This window comes from Stigmatopora argus, chromosome 24 (assembly GCF_051989625.1).
Source record: "Stigmatopora argus isolate UIUO_Sarg chromosome 24, RoL_Sarg_1.0, whole genome shotgun sequence".
NCBI classification, from domain to species: domain Eukaryota; kingdom Metazoa; phylum Chordata; class Actinopteri; order Syngnathiformes; family Syngnathidae; genus Stigmatopora; species Stigmatopora argus.
The window spans coordinates 3,313,959-3,335,453 of NC_135410.1; the positions used below are offsets into that span (position 1 = coordinate 3,313,959).

Here is a 21,495-nt window from a genome sequence, read left to right on the forward strand (position 1 = left end):
GCAATCAGACACATTTGTAAAGAATTACAGTGGTACCTCGTCATACAAAATGCTCGTCTTACGAGGGAAATTTCTATCGAATAATTCGCCCGTGATGCGGTCAAAATTTCGTGATGCAACCAAGCCAGGTGGCCATGGCATTTTTTTTTTGCATATCTTTCGTGTATAACAATATTTACGAGCACTGGATGAATTATTCAGACCAGGAAACGCACAACGCGCATGCGCGGGGAAAAGAGGGCTTTCTGGGTAATGAAGTATACTCATGCACACAACGCCGACAGGCAATGGCAGTCAGAATAAAACTTCACTCACAATCAATACGTGGATAAGCTCAGATGCTGCATTTCCTGTTATTTTTATCTGATACGAGGAGTATTATATTACTTCTCGTTGGCTGCTCATAAGAACATCAGGGGCACTGGCTCGCAACAGCATCCCCGGTAGTAACTCTATCATAGGCGCCGTTCGAGGGGATGCGAACACAGATGCTACAAGCCAAAAGGAGCCGCTAGCCAGCGCCCCCTAAGCTCCCATGAGCAGCGGAGCGATCGCTGATAAAAGACTGCTGCTCGTTGGCTGCTCATAAGAACATCAGGGGCACTGGCTCGCAACTCCCCGCAATAGCAACCACGGTAGCAACTCTATCATAGGCGCCGTTCGAGGGGATGCGACCACAGATGCTACAAGCTAAAAGGAGCCACTAGCCAGCGCCCCCGAAGCTCCCATGAGCAGCGGAGCGATCGCTGATAAAAGACTGCTGCTCGTTGGCAAGTGGTCATGCGTTATCCGATTGTGAGGACAATTGTTGTGCATCATTTTCGGAATATTTTGAAGGGAATAGTACGACAGCAAAAAGCCCATCGATAGCGAACGTGAGGGTGGAGTATTTGTTCCGTTTACAAGAGCGTTGTGTGGAAAAAAAACAAAGCCCCCCGCCCCTTTTGTGCCCCTCTCCCCTCGGCGAAATCCGCCCAATTTTAGTTAGATTAAACACTTTATTTCTATTAAACCACTAGTTATGTGTTACTTTGTTAATAGATGGGGAATTAGAAGAAATAAAACATTTTTCCAATCCAATATCCTGTTTTTGGTGTTTTTTCAGAGGGTTGGACCGAATTAATTTTTTTTCCATTAATTTCAATGGGAAACGTCCGCTCGAGTTACGAGAACCTCGTCATACGATCTCAGTCTCGGAACGGATTACACTCGTATGTCGAGGTACCACTGTATAACAATGCTATTCCATCAGTAAATTTCCATACTTTTCCCATAACTCAAGCAAGACAAAAGAGAGAAAAAACAATAATGATAGGGGGAAAGGTGGATCCTGAGCCTTGCCCAGTTTGATAGCAACAAAAAACAAAACACACAATACATCACAGCTGTCAGAACACTGGGAGAAAACCAAAAAACATGAAGACACACAACTGTGACATACAAGTTTCCCAGCTTCCCAACTCCGTTCTGACCTTACACATTTTATGTTGTTTTATTACATTCGAGGGCCCTGATTACATGGATGTCTCAACTCTAAAGGGATGGGTGGAAAAGAAAAGTGAGACGTCTGAGCGTGTTTATCTAGCGTTGAGTCTAATAGATGTGTACCAAAACACGTCCACATTAGTCAAAACAGCTGAGGACCAAGGTGTCAGGAAGCCTTGTGGAGCGTCCGTGGTCGAGGGCAGATGCCGCAGGTGCAGTACCCAGCAGTCTGAGGTGTAATACTAATAATAATAATAAGTAAGGGTGAACAAAGTAATTCTTTAGTAGCAAGGCCAAGCGTATTTTTCGTTGCAAATGTATAATATGATATAAAAACCCTGACATTATGTAATGTGGGATACACTCAAACCCACTTGCAATACGTGGAAAATCACCCAAATAGAGAATATTACACACTAAGGGGCGAAATGCAAAGCTCCGCCCCGTGCTTGTAGATATATTTTATACACGAAAGAGATTCGGCAAGACAGTGCCATGGCCACCTGGCTTGGTCGCATCTCGAAATTTTGATCGTATCTAGGGCGAATTATTCGATCAAAATTTTCATCGTATCTCGAGCATGTCGTAGGTAGAGCTGATCGTAGGTCGAGGTACCACTGTATAGATATATACATCGTATCGGCCGCATTGTCTTGTATCATGATGTCACAGCGCCATTTTGTCGCGACATCATCGTGTCATCATTGTCAACTTAGTTTCGTGTATGTATATATATATATATATATATGTGTGTATGTATGTGTATGTATGTGTATGTATGTGTATGTATGTGATTGTATGTGTATGTATATGGGAGGGGGGCATTTACGGCAACGCGCTCGAAACATAACAAACACATTTAAATGAACTGGGATAACAATGCAGACACACAAAAATAAGTTTAATCTAACCTTACACTAAACGTAATTCTAATTTTGTTTTAAATTTTAATACCTTTCTTCTCCCGGGTTGGCTCTATTTTGCTCCCCTCCACTGACCTTCAGATGCAACCTATCGAGGGTTGTTTTCTTTTCTATTCCCTTCAAAATATTCCAAAAATGATGCACACAAATATCCTCACAATAGGATAACGCATGGCCACTTGCCAATGAGAAGTAGTATATAATCCTCTCGTAGTACTCTTTGCGATCGCTCTGCCATTCGCACTGTCTAACGGAAAATAAAAACACTGAAAAAAATGCAACGCGCCGCCCAGTGCTCGTAGAGACATTACACGAGGGAGTTGCGACCAGAGAGACATTTCACGAGCGAGATGAGACCAGTGCCCATGATCTTCTTATGAGCAGCCTCTCGCGTTTGCTGTATGCTCGTATATCAATATTTGCCTCGTATCTCAAGATAAATATTAGCCCAAAATTTTACTCATATCTCAAATTGCTCGTATGTCGGGGCACTCGTATGTCGAGGTACCTGTGTGTGTATATGTATATACAGTGGTACCTCGAGATACAAGCTTAATGCGTTCCAGGACTGAACTCGTCTGTCGATATTCTCGTAACTCAAACGAACGTTTCCCATAGAAATGGACTAAAAACAAATTAATTCGTTCCAACCAATGTTCCCTCTACTCTCGCGTTCTCTGCGCACGGCAAACATATGCAGCGCACAAAATCAAATTAAATTGAATGCTTTTATTGTACGCCAACCTGAATTGTAAAAAAAAAAGACATTACATTTTTTTTCTGTGCCATTTTGCGTCGCAACTCAGAGAGTGGCAGCCTGTCACCGACCGACAAAGGTCATTTCGGATAAAACTAACAAACACCGTGTTCAGCCAATGATATGATGCGGTTCGGGTCACGTCGCATGAGTTTATTTCGCAGGTTAGCATATAGCCAACAACTCGCTGGAGCTTCTGCTTCTTCTTTTTCACCTCAGGCGCCTGAGGATTACCCTCAGCAGCGCTAGAGCTGCCACTGGAACACGGATAAGTTCATCCAGGGAGTTGCCCAGGCCGCGATGGTAGCGTTCGGTTATTAAGGCCGGACAGCGGAGCCATAAGTGTTCAGACGACTCCGTTTCCTCGTCGCACAGGCGGCAGCGATCCGAGTCGGATTTCCCCACAAGGTGGAGCCAACGGCGGAGCAGGGGGTGGTGTCCACTGTGGAAACGAATCCGGTCTGTGCGGTCTCCTTTCCATAGGGCAAGTTCTTCCTCTGTGACTTTCGTAGTGTAGGTCTGCAAAAGGCGGGGGTGGGAGAGGGCGGGAGCGATCTTCACGTTGGATGATGGCACGTTTTGTGGCTGCGTCCGGGGGGTATGAGTTTGGTCATCTGACGAGCCAAGTTTAGCTAGGGCATCGGCCAGGTCTTTACCGCATATGTTGCAGTGGCCCGGGATCCACAGTAGCTGTAGTCGCTTAGGCGGAGGGAAAAGGGCGATGTCACCCTGAAGTCTCCGAATGGCGGGGTCTTGCGTGTGGGGGTTTCCCATAGCTTGGACCAGCGATTTGCAGTCACTGAGGATAATTGATGTCTGCCAGTCTGCTGTTTCCCTCAGCCAGGAGAGTGCCTCAGTCAGTGCCACTTTTTCACAGTGGTAGGAGCTGCTGCGGGTGCCAGTGGCACCATGCCATTGGTGGATGATTGCAGTCTCCTTAATGACGACGAAACCTGCACCACCGTCCGCAGTGTCTGGAGCTGCTGCCAAGCCTTTATCGTGGCCAAATGAGTCAAAGTAAAAAGGAAATGCGGTTCTTCTAAGATGGAATGGATGTCGGAGCAAATAGAAGAACAAGCGGTGAAATTGGGTGAGAACTGTCGAAAACTTTGCCAAGTGTGCGTCTGTGTGTGTGGTATATGTCATCATTTGTCTTCAATTTACACGATGGACTATAGATGGAAATTAGCCCTTGGCTGCAATCTTACATATTTACATATGTATGTTCATGAATATGTGCTGTCCCTTATGAAATAAATCAAATCAAAATCAAAAGAAAGTTCTCTGCAAAACATACAGCGAAGCTAAAGTTGTAAGCGAGTTTTCCGATGGAAAAATATTGCACATAAATGGACGCTTGACTATCTCGAGCGACACGTTCAGCAGAAAAGTCATTTGAAGCAGAATGAGAAGTGAGAAGGACAGATGTGAAAAATGAGGTCAACTTGAAGTCAGATTTGTGCAGATTCTAGTGTCAATCATTTAGATATTTTATCCATATGAATCATTATATTTTATTAGTAGATCATTTATGGCTAGTAGACATATACCTGTCAAGGTATCCTTTTTTTGATCATTTCAAATTGTGTACCCTGTATAACAATCTTTGTACGGGAAAAAACTTTTTCTTTTTTTAAATACGCTTTTACGATCTCGTTTTACCCATTTCGGCTGTAATCCGGAACGTTTCTGTTGCCGGTAGCAGAGGAAAACAGCATCGTCAATTGCTAATATGGTAAAGCATGATATGCGCACGTGCATTCCCCTTTCACCCGTCCGCCTTTTCACCATCAAAAATATAGCAAGCAGGGTACCTCAACATGCACCTGCTCATGGCAGGTGTTTGACTGGTGTGTGCCCATTGCGAGCAATGATGATGTTGCTCACACTGGTACTCAGTGTACTCAGGGAGGTTGTCTTTCTGCCCAGACAAACGAAAAATTAGAGGGAACATTGGTTCCAACCCTCTGAAAAAATACCCAAAACAGGATATTGGATTGGAAAAACATTTTTATTTGTTCTAATACGCCATCTATTAACAAAGTAACAATTAACTAGTGGTTTAATATGACTAAAATGTGTTTAATAGTACTAAAATTAGACGGATTTCGCAGGGGGGAGAGAGAGACGGACAGATAGAGGGGGGGACTTTTTGCACGGCAACGCGCTCATAACAACAAACAAATTTAAATGAACTTGGATTACGATGTCTGGGGAGACGGAGAGTCTGAAAATGGTCCAGAAGGAGCTGAAGAGAGAGATAAGGAAGGGAAAGACCATCTACAGGAGGAAGCTTGAGGACCATTTCGGGCCATGGAGGCAACAGTGAGAGAGACCCGGAGTCCGGCGGCAGGGAGTGGGCCAATGAACTGAATCAGTTCTTTAACAGATTCAGTCATGCCCCCACTCCCCTGACCCCCCAGACCAGAAGCAACGCTCCCCCCTCGTTCTTCTCTTCCTCCCCCTCTTCCACGGGCCTCTGCATTACTGTCGATCAGGTGATAAAACAGCTAAAGAAGATCGAGACAAGGAAGGCTACCGGTCCAGACGGCCTCAGCTCCAGACTACTGAGAGAGTGTGCGGATCAGCTTGGTAAAGTGATTCTGCATATTTTCAACCAGTGTACTCAGGGAGGTTGTCTTTCTGCCCAGACAAACGAAAAATTAGAGGGAACATTGGTTCCAACCCTCTGAAAAAATACCCAAAACAGGATATTGGATTGGAAAAACATTTTTATTTGTTCTAATACGCCATCTATTAACAAAGTAACAATTAACTAGTGGTTTAATATGACTAAAATGTGTTTAATAGTACTAAAATTAGACGGATTTCGCAGGGGGGAGAGAGAGACGGACAGAGAGAGGGGGGGACTTTTTGCACGGCAACGCGCTCATAACAACAAACAAATTTAAATGAACTTGGATTACGATGCGGACACACTCAAAATTAAGTTTAATCTAATTTTACACTAAACTTAATTCTAATTTTGTTTTAAATTTTGATACCTTTCTTCTCCCGGCCTGGCTTTATTTGCCCCGCCTCCACCCTGACTGCACGGCAACGCGCTCGTAACATAACATAAACAAATTTAAATGGACTTGGATTACGATGCAGACACACTCAAAAATAAGTTTAATCTAACCTTATACTAAACTTAATTCTAATTTTGTTTTAAATTTTGATACCTTTCTTCTCCCGGCCGGGTTGGATCTATTTGCCCCGCCTCCATCCTCACTTTCACATGCAACTAAAAGGAACCTATCGAGCGTTGTTTGCTTTTGTATTCCCTTCAAAATATTCCCAAAATGATGCACACAAATGTCCTCACAATAGGATAACGCACGACCACTTGCCAACGAGAAGTAGCATATTGTAAAGCATGATATGCGCACGTGTGTAAAATAGCATATGATATCATCAAAGGCGCCGTTCAAAGCGGCTGCTAGTTGCAGTGGCTCCCTAAACCCTCACTCGTATTCTGTGTTTTTAGGGCTTTTTTAGAGCTTTTTTATCCTTTATTTTTACATTTTATTGTCTCTTAAGATTTTACTTGTTACTTTGCTTTATATATTATATTCCAAACTTCAATGTTTTAAAACTTTACTTTCAAGAGTTTATCTTTGCGAATTCTGGACATTATATTTTTCACCCACTCAGCCATGCCTCCGCTGTTTTACACAAAGGATCAGCTGTTAGCGCTACGCAACACCTGGATTCCCCTGGACCTGGACCTCCCCGTGGAGTTAAAGAGGAAAAGAAGAGGATGCAGAGCTGGACGTAAATGTCAGGAGAGAAAGCGACGCTTCAGACCCAGCATTCCATCTATTATTATGGGGAACGTAACATCTCTCCCCAATAAGATGGAAGAGCTAACGGCGCTGACCAAACAACAACAACAATATCGGAACATCTGCATTATGTGCTTCACGGAGACCTGGCTGAATGAACTAATTCCGGACTCTCTCGTCTCCTTGGATGGCTTTCAGCTGGTGAGGGCGGACAGGGATGCTGAGGAGAGCGGTCGGAAGAAAGGCGGGGGACTAGCTGTTTTTATTAATAGTAGATGGTGCAGCCCCGGGCATATTACTGTGAAGGAGCAACTCTGCACTCAAGATATCGAGCTAGTAGCTGTTAGCATCAGGCCGTTTTACATCCCCCGGGAGTTCTCGCACGTTATCGTAATAACTGCGTATATACGTCCCTCAGCCGATGCGGCAGTCGCCCGCGAGCTGCTTCACGCCACTGTGTCCCAGCTGCAAACGTCACACCCCCAGTCTCTCCTTCTTATCTCTGGTGATTTTAACCATGCTCCCTTGGCTTCTACTCTCCCCACCTTCACTCAGCATGTGAAGTGCCACACCAGGGAACAAAAAACTCTGGACCTGCTGTATGCCAACACAAAGGAGGCATACAGCTCAGTCCCCCTCCCCCCACTGGGCCGCTCAGACCACAACCTGGTCCATCTGATCCCCACCTACATCCCTATGGTGAGGAAAATAAAACCTACCACGAGGATCATACAAAGATGGACCGAGGAGACCAGCATGGTACTGAGGGACTGTTTTGAGACCACTGACTGGGCAGCTTGACCCACTGCATCACAGATTATATTAACTTCTGTGTTGAGAACATTGTACCCTCCAAGAAGGTCCGTTGTTTCTCCAACAACAAGCCGTGGGTCACCAGGGATCTAAGGGCCCTCCTGAACAAGAAGAAGAGGGCTTTTAGGTCTGGGGAGAAGGAGAGTCTGAAAATGGTCCAGAAGGAGCTGAAGAGAGAGATAAGGAAGGGAAAGACCATCTACAAGGTACCCGTTTATAGTGTGGGCATGTGTTTATTGCAAAACAATTTTGGTTTGGTTTCTGAGGCCCCCCGAAAATGAATATAATACAAATAGACACGCTTACGAAGCTGTCTAAACTTCAAGCCATCAATTATGCAGGGGAACATGGGAATAGAGCAGCCGCGAGGGAATTTTAAATCAACGAATCCATGGTTAGCAAATGGAGGAAGCAGGAGAATGAGCTTCGCCAAGTCAAGAAGAAACTGAGTTGATTTGCGCGTGCCCATCTCACAGCAGTGGTGAAAAACCAAGTCACGAAAATGAACTCTGAGCTTGCCGTCATTCCCGGAGGCTTAACTAAGGCGCCGGGCTAGTTATGCCACTATTTGCGAATGGATTGTGGCCGCTTGGCCGAACGTGTCTGCTTGCACTCTTGTTAAAAGCACTAACAACAGATGCTTGAAAACCGCTGGACATCGGCATCAACCGGGCGTTCAAAGCAAAGTTGCAAGCGGCATGCGAACAACGGATGATAGGTGGCGAACACAGCTTTACGAAGGGTGGCAGGCAGCGCCGGGCTAGTTACGCTACTATTTGCGAATGGATTGAGGCCGCTTGGACGAACGTGTCTGCTTGCACTGTTCTTCGAGCTTTTGCCAAAGCCGGCATCATTTCTGTCGAGCCACATGGCAATATGAGTGACTCTGACAACGAAGAGAGGGAACCCAGCGTTTTTGATGAATTATTTGGACAATTGTTCAATTCGGACACAGAAAATGAGGACTTTGATATATTTGTGGGCGATGATTGATCAAAAAACATGAGTACATTGTAAAATGGCTAAATAAAGTACAACCGAACTCAGCTTCCTTTGCCTTTTTAAAAACGTGTTTTTAGCGTGTGTCTGTATGTTTAAGCTGGTGTATGTTTAAGATGGTGTATGTTTTGCCATGCCTGGCTGCGCCTTTAAATGCGGTGCGTCTTGTGTGTGTGTCAAATACAGAAATAGCACTCGTTACTGACACTGCGCCTTTAAATGCGGTGCACCGTATAGTCATGAAAATACGGTACATATATACACATATATACATATATATATATATATATACACACACAAATATATATATATATATACACACATATATACACACATACATACACGTATACATATACATACACGCACATATACTTACTGCAAATGAACATCAGCTCCAAATATCTGTTATAGGCCTCCTTTAACTACTAATAATTGGTATTGGTCCTAAAAAAACGTTTTGGTGGATCACCAATCATTCATTCACCCAAACAACATTGCAATGTAAATTATGCTTCTACTTATGAAAAGTCCAAGTTAAGCAACCACTTGTGGAACCAATTCATTTTGAAAGTAGAGGTACCACTGTATTCCACCAGATTTGTTGTATGAAGCGCACAGTGAGTACATAGGTGCAGCAGTGGTGACAGATTGGGGAGATTCTGAAATAGCTCCAAGTGGGTTACACGCACAATGTGATTGTCTTTCTCATCTTGCAACCCCGGGGTGCAGCGCTTTATTGGCACCTGATGGCCGAATTCATGTGAAGGGTTTAAAACTGTAATAATAATTCGTTTCTCTTGTGAACCGGTACCAAGAGGCTGGCAGATCGGACCGCTGGACAAGTACCGGATGACAACGATTAAAATTCTGATTACCTGGTGTCCCGCTACTCCTCTGCTTTGGATGGCGATACTCAGGACAGTCTCTCCTTACGTGACCACTGTCTCCACATTGAAAACAACGCCTGTCTTTCTTTTGCCACTCATCCTCTTTGACATCTGCACCATTTTCTTTCTTTTTTATTCTGTTGAAAAAATTATCATTACAATTGTTACATATAATAAATAGAACCAGTGCAAGAAATGCCCATAGCCCACATACTGAATATTGAAATTCATGAAACCAGGCAGTATTTCCTTGCAAAGTAGTGCTTTCATTTTAATAGGCAGAGAACAGCACCCCCCCCCCCCCCCCCTTTTTTCTCTCTATATTCAGTTGAAAAGAAGAGGAGCCAAGGTGATAAACAGGAGAAAAAAAGAAAAATGGGGATTTGTGATACACAAACATGATATAATGGATATAAAATCTGGAGATAAAAACTGAATGCAACGAAGTGGAAGAGCCACATTTCAATATCTTATTCAAAAACAACAAACTAAATGCAACTTTGTTTTTTTTAAACCCAAAATGTAGGTGGATTGACTGGATTAATATTTAGCAGTTTATTAAATTGAGCTCTTTCTGGGGACTCCATCGTTCTGCTGTGGGACTTCAATGCTGATGTGGATAATGTCTTCACAAGTGTGGGAAGAATGGAGCGGGAGATCGACAGTCGGATCGCTGCATCTGCAGTGATGCAGACTTTGTATCGATCCAATGTGGTGAAGAGGCTGAGCTGGATTCAAGTGGCTGAAATGAGTTTCCTCTGCAGGATGTCCAGAATCTCCTTAGAGATAAGGTGAGAAGCTTGGTCATCCATGAGGGGCTTGAAGTAGAGCCGCTGCTCCTCCGCATCGAGAGGACCCAGGTGAGTTGGCTCGGGCATCTGATTAGGATGCCTCCTGGACGCCTCCCTGGTAAGGTGTTCCGGGCACATCCCACTGGGAGGAGACCACGGACCCGACCCAGGACATGCTGGGGAGACTGTCTCCAGTCTGGCCCGGGAATGCCTTGGCATCCTCGCGGAAGAGCTGGATGAAGTGGCTGAGGAGAGAGGGAAGTCTGGGATTCCCGGCTGAGGCGGAATAAGATGACCAGACCTGACCAGTTTATTATGCACAAATTTATATATATTGAATACGGTAAAAAGCTTCAGTTTAGTATAGGTTTGCCACATGTGTAATTCAAAACAACTGCAAAAGGGTCCTGGTCTTGGCCTGTTGCAAAAACAAATTTTAGTGGGCAATATATTTTCTTAAAAATTGTCGTTTTTATAAAGTTACGAAACCACTTCTGGAACGAATTACTTTCTTAAGTGAAGGTTCTACTGCATTATTACCTGCTTGCTACTCAGAAGATTCAGCAACAAAAAGTGATAGTCAAATAATTTACTTTCAGTTTGTGAATTTGAGTTCATTTTGAAAGTCCAACCTTCGTTTCTTGGGGCAGTCCTTCATATAATGTCCAATCTTTCCACAGATCCTGCAGCACCTGTCATTTGGTGCTAACTCGCCATCTGTTAGAACCTTTACATCAAAGAAGTAGTCCTGCAGGGAGAACAGAGAAATATTTCAAGTGATTTCTTTGCAAATACAGGAAGTACAACTAGTAGTAGAGTCAGTGGGTTTCAACATTAAAGAAATACAGTGGTACCTCTACTTATGAATGCTTCTAACATACGAAATATTCAGGTTATGCAAAGCTTTGATGGAAAAACTCATTCCAAGATACAAAAAAAACAGTCCAAGTTATGAAACATAAGTTATAAATACACTTCCTGTAGCCAGTGATTTTTAAAAACATTTGTCATTGTGCTAGAGTTGCTTTTCAATTGGCACTCCCACAACTCGCTGGTCTCCTTTTCGCTAGCAGGGACCTGCATCTCCATGTTGCCAGAATGGAGGTTAGAGCATTGTAGGCGAATGCTAGCCCGCACCCTGTGCAGGCTAGCAGCCACCAGGTCTGATAGGGGAGCCCAGTGCCAGGCCGACCCAAAAAAGGCCTGCTCCAGCCAGACACCAGAACCGTCCTGTTCATGGTAGCGGCTACTGGTGGAGTAAGAGTGGGACCTCTTTTCATTAATTTTCTCCAGGACTAGGGTGGATCAGCTCTGGCAGGCACTGAGTTACTCATTTGTGTACCTTTCACCATTGTTCAACATGTTTCTTGAGTTTTTCGAAGTGTGGAATATAATCTTAAAATGTATGTTTACGTGCATGTGTACGGATGTCTACTCAGCTGCTAAATGTTTGCCTTCTTCCACTTTCCCTACGGACTTGCAATTTTACTCCAATGGAAAATTTCTTATTCAATTTAATGGCTTAATACATCGGCATACAGACACATACATACATGCATGCATGCATGCAAACATACATGCATACATACATACATACATACATACATACATACATACATACATACATACATACATACATACATACATTACATCCAGTTATTTCTACAACTCTGATTCTTCTCTGATAGAGTGAATGGAACAGATACTTCTTTGTCACAAAAAACATTCATGAAGTTTGGTTCTTTTATGACTTTATTATGGGTGAACAGAAAAAAGTGATCAAATCTGCTGGGTCAAAAATATACATACAGTAGCGCTAATATTTGGCAACATGTCCCTTGGCCATTTACACTTCAATTAGGCGCTTTTGGTAGCCATCCACAAGCTTCTGGTTGAATCTTTGACCACTCCTCTTGACAGAATTGGTGCAGTTCAGTTAAATTTGATGGCTTTCTGACAAGGACTTGTTTCTTCCGCATTGTCCACAAGTTCTCAATGGGGTTTAAGTCAGGACTTTGGGAAGGCCATTCAAAAACCTTAATTCTAGCCTGATTTAGCCATTCCATTACCACTTTTGATGATACAGTTGTGGTCAAAAGTTTACATTCACTTGTGATGAACATAATGTCATGGCTCTCTTGAGTTTCCAGTTATTTCTACAACTCTGATTTTTCTCTGATAGAGTGATTGGAACAGATACTTCTTTGTCACAAAAAACATTCATGAAGTTTGGTTCTTTTATGACTATATTATGGGTGAACAGAAAAAAGTGATCAAATCTGCTGGGTCAAAAATATACATACAGCAGGGCTAATATTTCGTAACATGTCCCTTGGCCATTTTCACTTAAATTAGGCCTTTTTGGTAGCCATCCACAAGCTTCTGGCAAGCTTTGGTGGAATCTTTGACCACTCCTCTTGACACAATTGGTGCAGTTCAGTTAAATTTGCATCATTGTCCACAAGTTCTCAATGGGGTTTAGGTCAGGACTTTGGGAAGGCCATTCGAAAACCTTAATTCTAGCCTGATTTTGCCATTTCATTACCACTTTTGATATGTGTTTGGGGTCATATCCTGTTGGAACACCCAACTGCACCCAAGACCCAATCTTTGGGCTGATGACTTAAGGTTATCTTGAAGAATTTGAAGGTAATAATCCTTCTCCATTATCCCATTTACTCTCTGTAAAGCACCAGTTCCATTGGCAGCAAAACAGCGCCACAGCATAATACTACCACCACCGTGCTTGACAGTAGGCATGGTGTACTTGGGGTTAAAGGCCTAATCTTTTCTCCTCCAAACATATTGCTGGGCATTGTGGCCAAACAGCTCAGTTTTTGTTTTGTCTGACCACAGAAATTTCCTCTAGAAGGTCTTATCTTTGTCCATGTGATCAGCAGCAAACTTCAGTCGAGCCTTAAGGTGCCGCTTTTGGAGCAAGGGCTTACTTCTTGCACGGCAGCCTCTCAGTCCATGGAGATGCAAAACACGCTTGACTGTGGACACTGACACCTGTGTTCCAGCAGCTTCTAATTCTTGGCAGATCTGCTTTTTGGTGATTCTCGGTTGAATCTTCACCCTCCTGACTCAGCAGCAGGTGATAGCTTGTGTTTTCTTCCTGATCGTGGCAGTGACAAAACAGTGCCATGCACTTTATACTTACAAACAATTGTTTGCACTATTTCTCTTGGGACCTGCAGCTGCTTTGAAATGGCTCCAAGTGACTTTCCTGACTTGTTCAAGTCAAGGATTTGCTTTTTCAGATCCATGCTGAGCTCCTTTGACTTTCCAATTGTAGCGTTTGTGGGCGTTTGCATCCAATGAGCCCTATTTAAATGCCCTCAGAGAAATCACCAGCTGTAGTCACTCATAATCACTCACAAGAAGTTAAGAGGCCATGCTTTGAGGCTCATTTCACTGACACAACTTTCTAAGTCACTACAATTGCTAATTCGTGTTGCTGTATGTATATTTTTGACTTAACAGATTTGATCACTTTTCTGTTAACCCATAATAAAGTCTCTCTGTTCCAATCACTCTCAGAGAAAAATCAGAGTTGTAGAAATAACTGGAAACTCAAGAGAGCCATGACATTATGTTCTTCACAAGTGTATGTAAACTTTTGACCACAACTGTACCTATTTAAAAAAAAAATGTAGGAACTGTTTAATTTGTTGCAGACAGTGTGCAAGGTAACCTCAGGCCCAGACGAGGCCAATGCCCAAAAGGTACGTACCCATTTGAAATTATACACATGGATTTTATTGAATTATCCAAAAGCAACCAGTATAAATACTGTTTAGTCTTGATTGACTCATTCTCTAAATGGACTGAAATAGTCTCCACAAAATCACCAGACACATTAACGGTGGCTTAAGTCATCTGTAAACACAATCCCAGAACATGGGATCCCCAGAATCATCTGGAGTGACAATGGAGCTCATTTTGTAAACAGCATAGTACAAGACATGGCAATACATCTAGGAATAAGTCTAAAAAACCACTGCTCGTACCATCCACAAAGCGCGGGACTGGTAGAGAGAACGAATGGTACGATAAAACTAAGGCTTAAGAAAACCATGGACGAGACAAAGAAGCCATGGCCAGAATGCCTATCACTGGTCAAAACATATATGAGGATAGTACCAACTAGCTCGGGATTAACACCTTTTGAGATAGTTCATGGAAGACCATTCCAACTTCCCCTATGGGAAGGTGAACCATGGCAGGAAACTAAGTGCGAGGCAGATCCACTCACAGAGTGGATGGTAAAAATGTTTCTAGAGAAACTTGTCCAAAATACATGTAAGCTGCCGTCATCACCTTTGTCTCCCTTACAGGAGGTGGTGAAGCCTGGTGACCAGATCCTGATCTGAGTCATAAAAAGGAAGTCCTGGTATTCTGCACGTTGGGAAGGTCCATTCATGGTTCAACTAACCACTCCTACAGCAGTAAAGATTGCTGAGAGGTCTACGTGGATTCACCAATCCCAGGTCAAGGTAGTTCGAGACATAGGTGACTCTGAGTAGACTGGAAGTCGGACGGTTCCAAAACCTTGTCCGTGAAAAACTCATCTGACGTCTACTCTCCTGCCACAAGCACCCCTCACTTAACCTTGACCTCCCGTAGACTTTGCATTCCCACACAGAAACCAAAATGAAAGCTGCTGCCACCCTCATCACAGTGACTGTACTGTCAGCGGCAACCTGGGCGTGGCTGGATGCCCCGCCCACAGAGACTCGAGTTGGAAATCGAGATGTCCCATGCTTCTGTCACAAAAAAGAGTGAAGTGGTATGAGAAGAACAATCCAAAGAACCACTATGAAGAAAATATGTGGTATAATTTCATGGCTTTTCAGAAGAAACTGACTAGTGTGAATGAAAGTTGTTGTGTGTAGTCATATACCCATTTCCACAGGTACACCGACACACCTCCATGGTATCATGACATCCTGGCACCTAGAAACTACAATTAAAACTGCAATTCCCCAGATTAATTCCAATGTACCACACTTGGCAGGTAGAAATTTCACAAGGCTCCTAGACTATGATTGGACGAATCTAGCTATGTTAAACAACGTCCCCCATACCCACATGATTTTAAGGCCGTGAGTTTCGCTAGTAACATGTCATTCTTGGGCCACTCTCAGCCGTTAGAAGTTCCCATGAAGTACTGTAGTCAGGCACTTACCCCGTGCACACGAAAAACCACTGAGAAAGCTCGGTTCATTGCCACAGGAGCGCCCCTGGGTGCCACATGCAGGGACTATTACACTCTCCCTGATGTAATGGGCACGGATGCTCAAGATGATGGGTATTGGATGTGTGGCCATACAGTGTTTATGAGTTTGCTCACAGCATGGACAGGTTGTTGTGCAATGGTGCAGATGGTCCAAGATGCATTCCTTTTAAGGGGAGTGAAAATGCCAGTAAGAAATAAGAGATCAATACCAGTGCAATTCAAACCACATGACTCAATTTGGGGCAGTGATGTTCCTGATGACCATAAGTTGTGGTCCTCCCCCCCAAATCATACTGTCACTACTTCCCCAGCTTGGAGTGGGTAAACTTATGCTCCGAGTAGAGACATTGAATTATCGCATGGCACTGTTCATTAACCAAACAGTCAAGGCCCTACAAGATACAGCAGATGAATTAAAAGCCCTTAGAGAAATGGAGTTGCAGGACCGGATGGTCTTGGATTTGATAACAGCCAAGGATGGAGGTGTGTGTGCCATAGTCGGAGAACACTGTTGCACCTTCGTCCCAGATGAAACCGGTGACGAAGGTAACATTACTCGTGCTATAGCTGAAATGAAAGCCTTAGCCAACACCATGGCCCAGGATCACTCAGCTGTAGGTGCATTACTGTGGTTGTGGTTAACAACCGGGTCATGGTTCTCACTTCTGATTAGATTTGCAACCCCCTTTCTTGCGGTTTTGTTAATATTCTTTATTTGTTCTGTGTGTAATCCTCTGTGTGAAAGCTATGATTCGAAACACTATCCAGCACACGCTGGTAGCTTACAGTGACATACAGTACCACCGCATGGCAAACCATACTGGAGATTGTCGCACTCTTTCGAAGTGTGACAAATCCCAGGATGTCGAGTCCTCTGTGTAAATGTACTTGTCTTGACTTAAAAATTGTGTTCGCTCATTAAGAGGGACGTAGAGGAATTTTTCTCGAGCGACCCTAAATACCTGGAGTTTTTCGCCTCTGCCTTGACAAGTGACTTTATAGTTTTCCATACCCTGTGAAGAGTAACTGATGATATTTGTAGTCTAAAACCTGGATAGGAGGGATACAAATTGATGTGTTTAATGAAAATTCTTTTAAAGTTACTACAGGGGGAATGTGAAATATGGAATGTATTATTTATACTTTTATGTAGTTTAGTCACTAGAATAGAATTTTACAGACGCTGCCTTGTGAAATTTAACAGCAATATCACCTATGGGTTAGAAGGCGCGTCATCTACTATGTCACCGCCCATTTCTTTGTTCATGTATTCCCGCCTAAAGTTTGTACCACCACCCGTTTCTATGTCACGTAATCTTAGTCAATAAAGTGAGCTGAGCTGTGGGGGGTAGGCAGGGATTCAAGGTGGTCAGCCGGGAAGACAGACACATCTACCAGCCCTTGCCTCTTTGTCCCTCCTTCAGCTGAAGCTTTAAAATCTCCTCATTGCTGCCTCAGTGTGCTTTCTCTGATTCGAAGTTATTGGATGTCTATGTTAAACCCGACAACTGGCTCCCCTCAAGGCTGTGTACTGAGTCTTCTTCTGTACTCCCTGTATACATACGACTGTACACCGACCCACCAGTCTAACTCCATCATCAAATTTGCCGACGACACCACTGTGGTCGGACTCATCTCAGGGGGGATGAGTCTGCCTACAGAGATGAGGTCAACAAACTGTCTTTGTGGTGTTTGATTAACAATCTCACACTTAACACCACAAAAACTAAAGAAATAATCCTGGACTTTCGCAAACACAGCACAGATCTGGCCCCACTCCTCATAAATGGAGTATGCGTAGACAGGGTCCAGTCCTTCAAATTCCTGGGGGTGCATGTTTTTAGAATGTGGGAGGAAACCGGAGTACCTGGAGGAAACCCACGCAGGCCCTAAGAGAACATGCAAACTCCACATAGGTGGACGTGACCTGGATTTGAACCCAGGACCCCAGAGCTGTGAGGTTGACGCACTAACCACTTGCTCCACCCGGCCGCACCAAAATAAAAATGACTTCGTAAAATCGGATTTCATTATCGGATTTTTTAAATTTCATCAAAGCAATGAAAGAAAATGTATTAATATTGTAATGAAGTTAAACATGAGGCAGCATTTTACAACAGAGCAGTCACGTGAGGTGTCGTTCTCTACAGAATGCATGCAGGGAAACTAAACATTTATTCATGAATGCTCATGATGTATTTGTAGCCAACTTAGTCATTTTGATAGTAGGCTAATATAGATACATACAACATGTGTTGGCTTCATTCTAAGGATTATATAAGGCTTTTATGTTTAGCGGCTCCAGACATTTGTTCTTTTCGTCCAATATGCCTCTTTCAACATTTTGGGTTGCCGACCCCTAGCTTAATAAACAATTTTCTCATCTTTTTTTCCCTCTTTTGCATAAATACATATAGTTGTATGAAAAGGTTTGGGCACCCCTGATCATTTTCAAGATTTTCATTTTTAAATTATTGGTTGCTTGGATCAGCAATTTCCGTTAAATATATCATATAGCAGACAGTGATATTTGAGAAGTGAAATGAAGTTTATAGGATTTACGGAAAGTGCAATAATTGCTTATACAAAAGTAGGCAGGTGCAAAAATTTGGGCACCCTTGTTGTTTTACTGATTTGAATACCTTTAGCACTAAGTATTGGAAAACAAAATTTCTTTGGTACACAGTTAAAGCCAATCACAAGAGAGGGTATTTAATGTGGCCAGTTACAAGTTGTTCTCCTGTTTGCATCTTCTCTGAAGAGTGGCAAAAATGTCAAATTACCTGAAAACAAAGATTATTCAACATCATGGTTTAGGGGAAAGATACAAAAAGCTATCTCAGAGATTTCAGCTGTTATTTTCCACTGCGAGAAACATAGTGAAGAAATGGAAGACCACAGGCACAGTTCTAGTAAAGGTCCTGAGGTGCAGGCAAAAAAATCTTAGATGGGCAGAGGCAAAGGATGGTGAGAACAGTCAAACTCAACCCACACACCAGCTCCAAAGACCTACAACATGATCTTGCTGCATATGGTGTCACTATGCATCATTCAACTATTCAGCACACTTTGCACAAGGAGAAACTGTATAGGAGAGTAATGCGGCAGAAACCTTTTCTGCGCACATACCACAAGCAGAGTCGTTGAGGTATGCTACATCTCATTTGGACAAGCCAGCTTCATTTTGGGAAAAAGGTGATGTACAATTATTTGTGCAACTAAAATTTAGTTATTTGGACATAACAAAGGGTGACATGCATAGCGGAAGAAGAACACAGCATTTCAAGACAAACATTTGCTAGCTTCAGTAAAATTTGGTGGTGGTTACATCGTGCTGCGGGGCTGTGTGACCAGTGCACGTAATGACAATCTTGTAAAAGTTGAAGGTCGCATGGATTCCAGGCAGTATGAGCAGATACTTACGAACAATGTTCAAGAATCAGTTGCACCGGGGCTGGATACTTCAACAAGACAATGAGTCTAAACACTGATCAAATTATATTAAAGAATTCATGCAGAGAAACAAGTACAGCATTCTGGAATGGCCAACTCAGTCCCCAGACCTGAATATTATTGAAAATCTGTGGTATGATTTAAAGAGGGCTGTCCATGCTCGGAAACCATCAAACCTGACTGAACTGGAGTTGTTTTGTGAAGAAAAGTGGTCAAAAATACCTTCAACCCAAATCCAGTCCCTCATTGGAAGCGTTTAGAGGCCGTTATTTCTGCAAAAAGAAGTTTGTCGATGCAATATTTCTGTTGGGGTGTCCAAATTTATGCACCTGCCTACTTTTGTTTAACAATTTTTTTCACACTCTGTGAATCCTATTAACTTCATTTCACTTCTCAAATAGCACTGTGTTTGTCTGCTATATGATATATTTAACTGAAATTGCTGATCCAAACAGCCAACGATTTATAAAGGAAAATCTTGAAAATGATCAGGGATGCCCAAATGTTTTCATGACTGTACAAATTTCATTCAAAGTTGGTACTGTTTTATAATTTTTAAGTGGTTTAGGTGATCATGAAAGAAATTATACTAATTCAATGTAAATTGTGTTTCTACTTATGGAAAACCCAAGTTACTAAATCACTTTAAGAACCAATTAATTTATTAGCTAGAGGTACCACTGTATAGTGTTATGCCGTACCACTTCAGTACCACGGACTGGGTAGAATGGAGTTCCAAAAAGCTTCCGTCCATTTATGAAAGCCTTCATGATAAAGTTTGTCACTGTAAAAGGAAAGAGTTATTTCAAAGGGAGAAAAAAAACATGATTTAAGGTTCTGAAACTGTAATCTAAAATGCAACAAGCAGGTATTAATACCATTACTGATATAAAATATAATATATTTCCAATTCCATTTTAGTAAAGAAATATTCAAACAATTTTTGCTAGGACTGTTACATACTTTTACGAGAAACTCCAGCACCAAGATTATGATTCAAATCAAAGGGGTCTAAAAAACAAAGACAATTAGATGACAGAACAGGTTGCACTTCTGTCAGCATGTTAAATTAAATTAACAGACAATATTCGAAGAGCACCTTCAATAGCAATGCATTTGCTAGTCCACTGTTTTTCAAAGGTAGTGAGGCGTTTCTTTTGCCGGATGCTGATGACATGCTCCTTGAAGTCAAAATTTTCAGTGTAGAAGCGTAGGAGGCCTAACCACAGCTCACCGATAGATTCTGTATTGAAATCACGTCCTGAGAGATTCTGGCGGTCTCGCTGTGTGGAGAAAAGTAAGAAATGCCACAAAAAAGTGAACTGATGATTTTCAGATGAGTTAATAATAGTACACGTTAACTAAGTAATTTTTTGTCTCACCAGATCTTCAAGGTCATCAAAGAAGTAGGCATTCCAACCATCTACTATTTTCTGGGGAATACTTGTGCCATCAAATATCTGCGTGACCAAAAATGAAAATTAAACATTTATAACTAACCGACATCCGCATTATCCGAGGTCAGGTTGCAGGGTTAAGCACAGCATCTTCAGCAAGGAAGCACAGAATTATCTTCCATGTAACTTTGTTTAGGTTCTAACAGGCTTTCCCAGACCATCAGAAAGACACATTTCTCTGTGTCTGGGCTTCACTTCGGGGCCTCCTTGATGATGATCAACTTCTAACAGCCATAAGTGAGGGTTTCTGAGATTAAACATCCTGATGGATCTTCCAATCCATCAATCAAAAAGTCCTTAACATGGAGGCTGATTGAATCATGCCCCGCTTCTAAAAACAGGAGATTGTCACCCAGGTTTTTTTTAAAGTGGGGACAAGACAACCACACAATATCCTGAGCCTTTAGAAACTCCGGGAGGATCTCATACACTGAATCATGACCCGCTTCTAAAAACAGGAGATTGTCACCCAGGTTTTTTAAACTGGGGACAAGACAACCACACAATATCCTTTAGAAACGCCGGGAGGATCTCATACACATTAACAGAAGAGCTTTTTAACAACCAGATAATTACATTTGTGGAGAAAGGAGACCCTGCTTTAGAGTTCCTAGGCTTTGCTTTTCCATGGAAAGGGATAACACAGCACAGTAATACTTTGAGATACAAGCTTAATGCATTCCGGGACCGAGCTCGGATGTCAATCTACTCGTATCTCAAATACATTTTTCCCATAGAACTGAACTAAATACAAATTAACATGTTTCCAACCTCTGGAGGCGAGGGGGAGAGAGGGAGAGAGAGAGGGAGAGAGGGAGAGAGAGGGAGACAGAGGGAGAGAGAGAGGGAGAGAGAGGGAGAGAGAGGGGGGAGGGAGAGGGAGGGGGAGAGGGGGAGGGA

The 21,495-nt window shown here is 42.8% G+C and overlaps 1 protein-coding gene across 13 annotated transcripts in view; it reads right to left on the minus strand.

Moving 5' to 3' along the window:
• tut4 (terminal uridylyl transferase 4) overlaps positions 1-21,495 on the minus strand; it is a 140,446-nt gene that overhangs the window by 11,120 nt on the left and 107,831 nt on the right. For all 13 annotated transcript variants that reach the window (XR_013298446.1, XR_013298447.1, XM_077594616.1 and 10 more), the window contains 6 exons: positions 20,521-20,598; positions 20,238-20,421; positions 20,102-20,149; positions 19,840-19,922; positions 11,076-11,191; positions 9,641-9,789 (listed from right to left, as the gene is read on the minus strand). Coding sequence is in view for 11 of the 13 variants with exons in the window: in XM_077594616.1 (XP_077450742.1) it covers positions 9,641-9,789; positions 11,076-11,191; positions 19,840-19,922; positions 20,102-20,149; positions 20,238-20,421; positions 20,521-20,598 (658 nt within the window). In the remaining 2 variants the exon portion in view is untranslated. The remainder of the gene's footprint in view (positions 1-9,640; positions 9,790-11,075; positions 11,192-19,839; positions 19,923-20,101; positions 20,150-20,237; positions 20,422-20,520; positions 20,599-21,495) is intronic.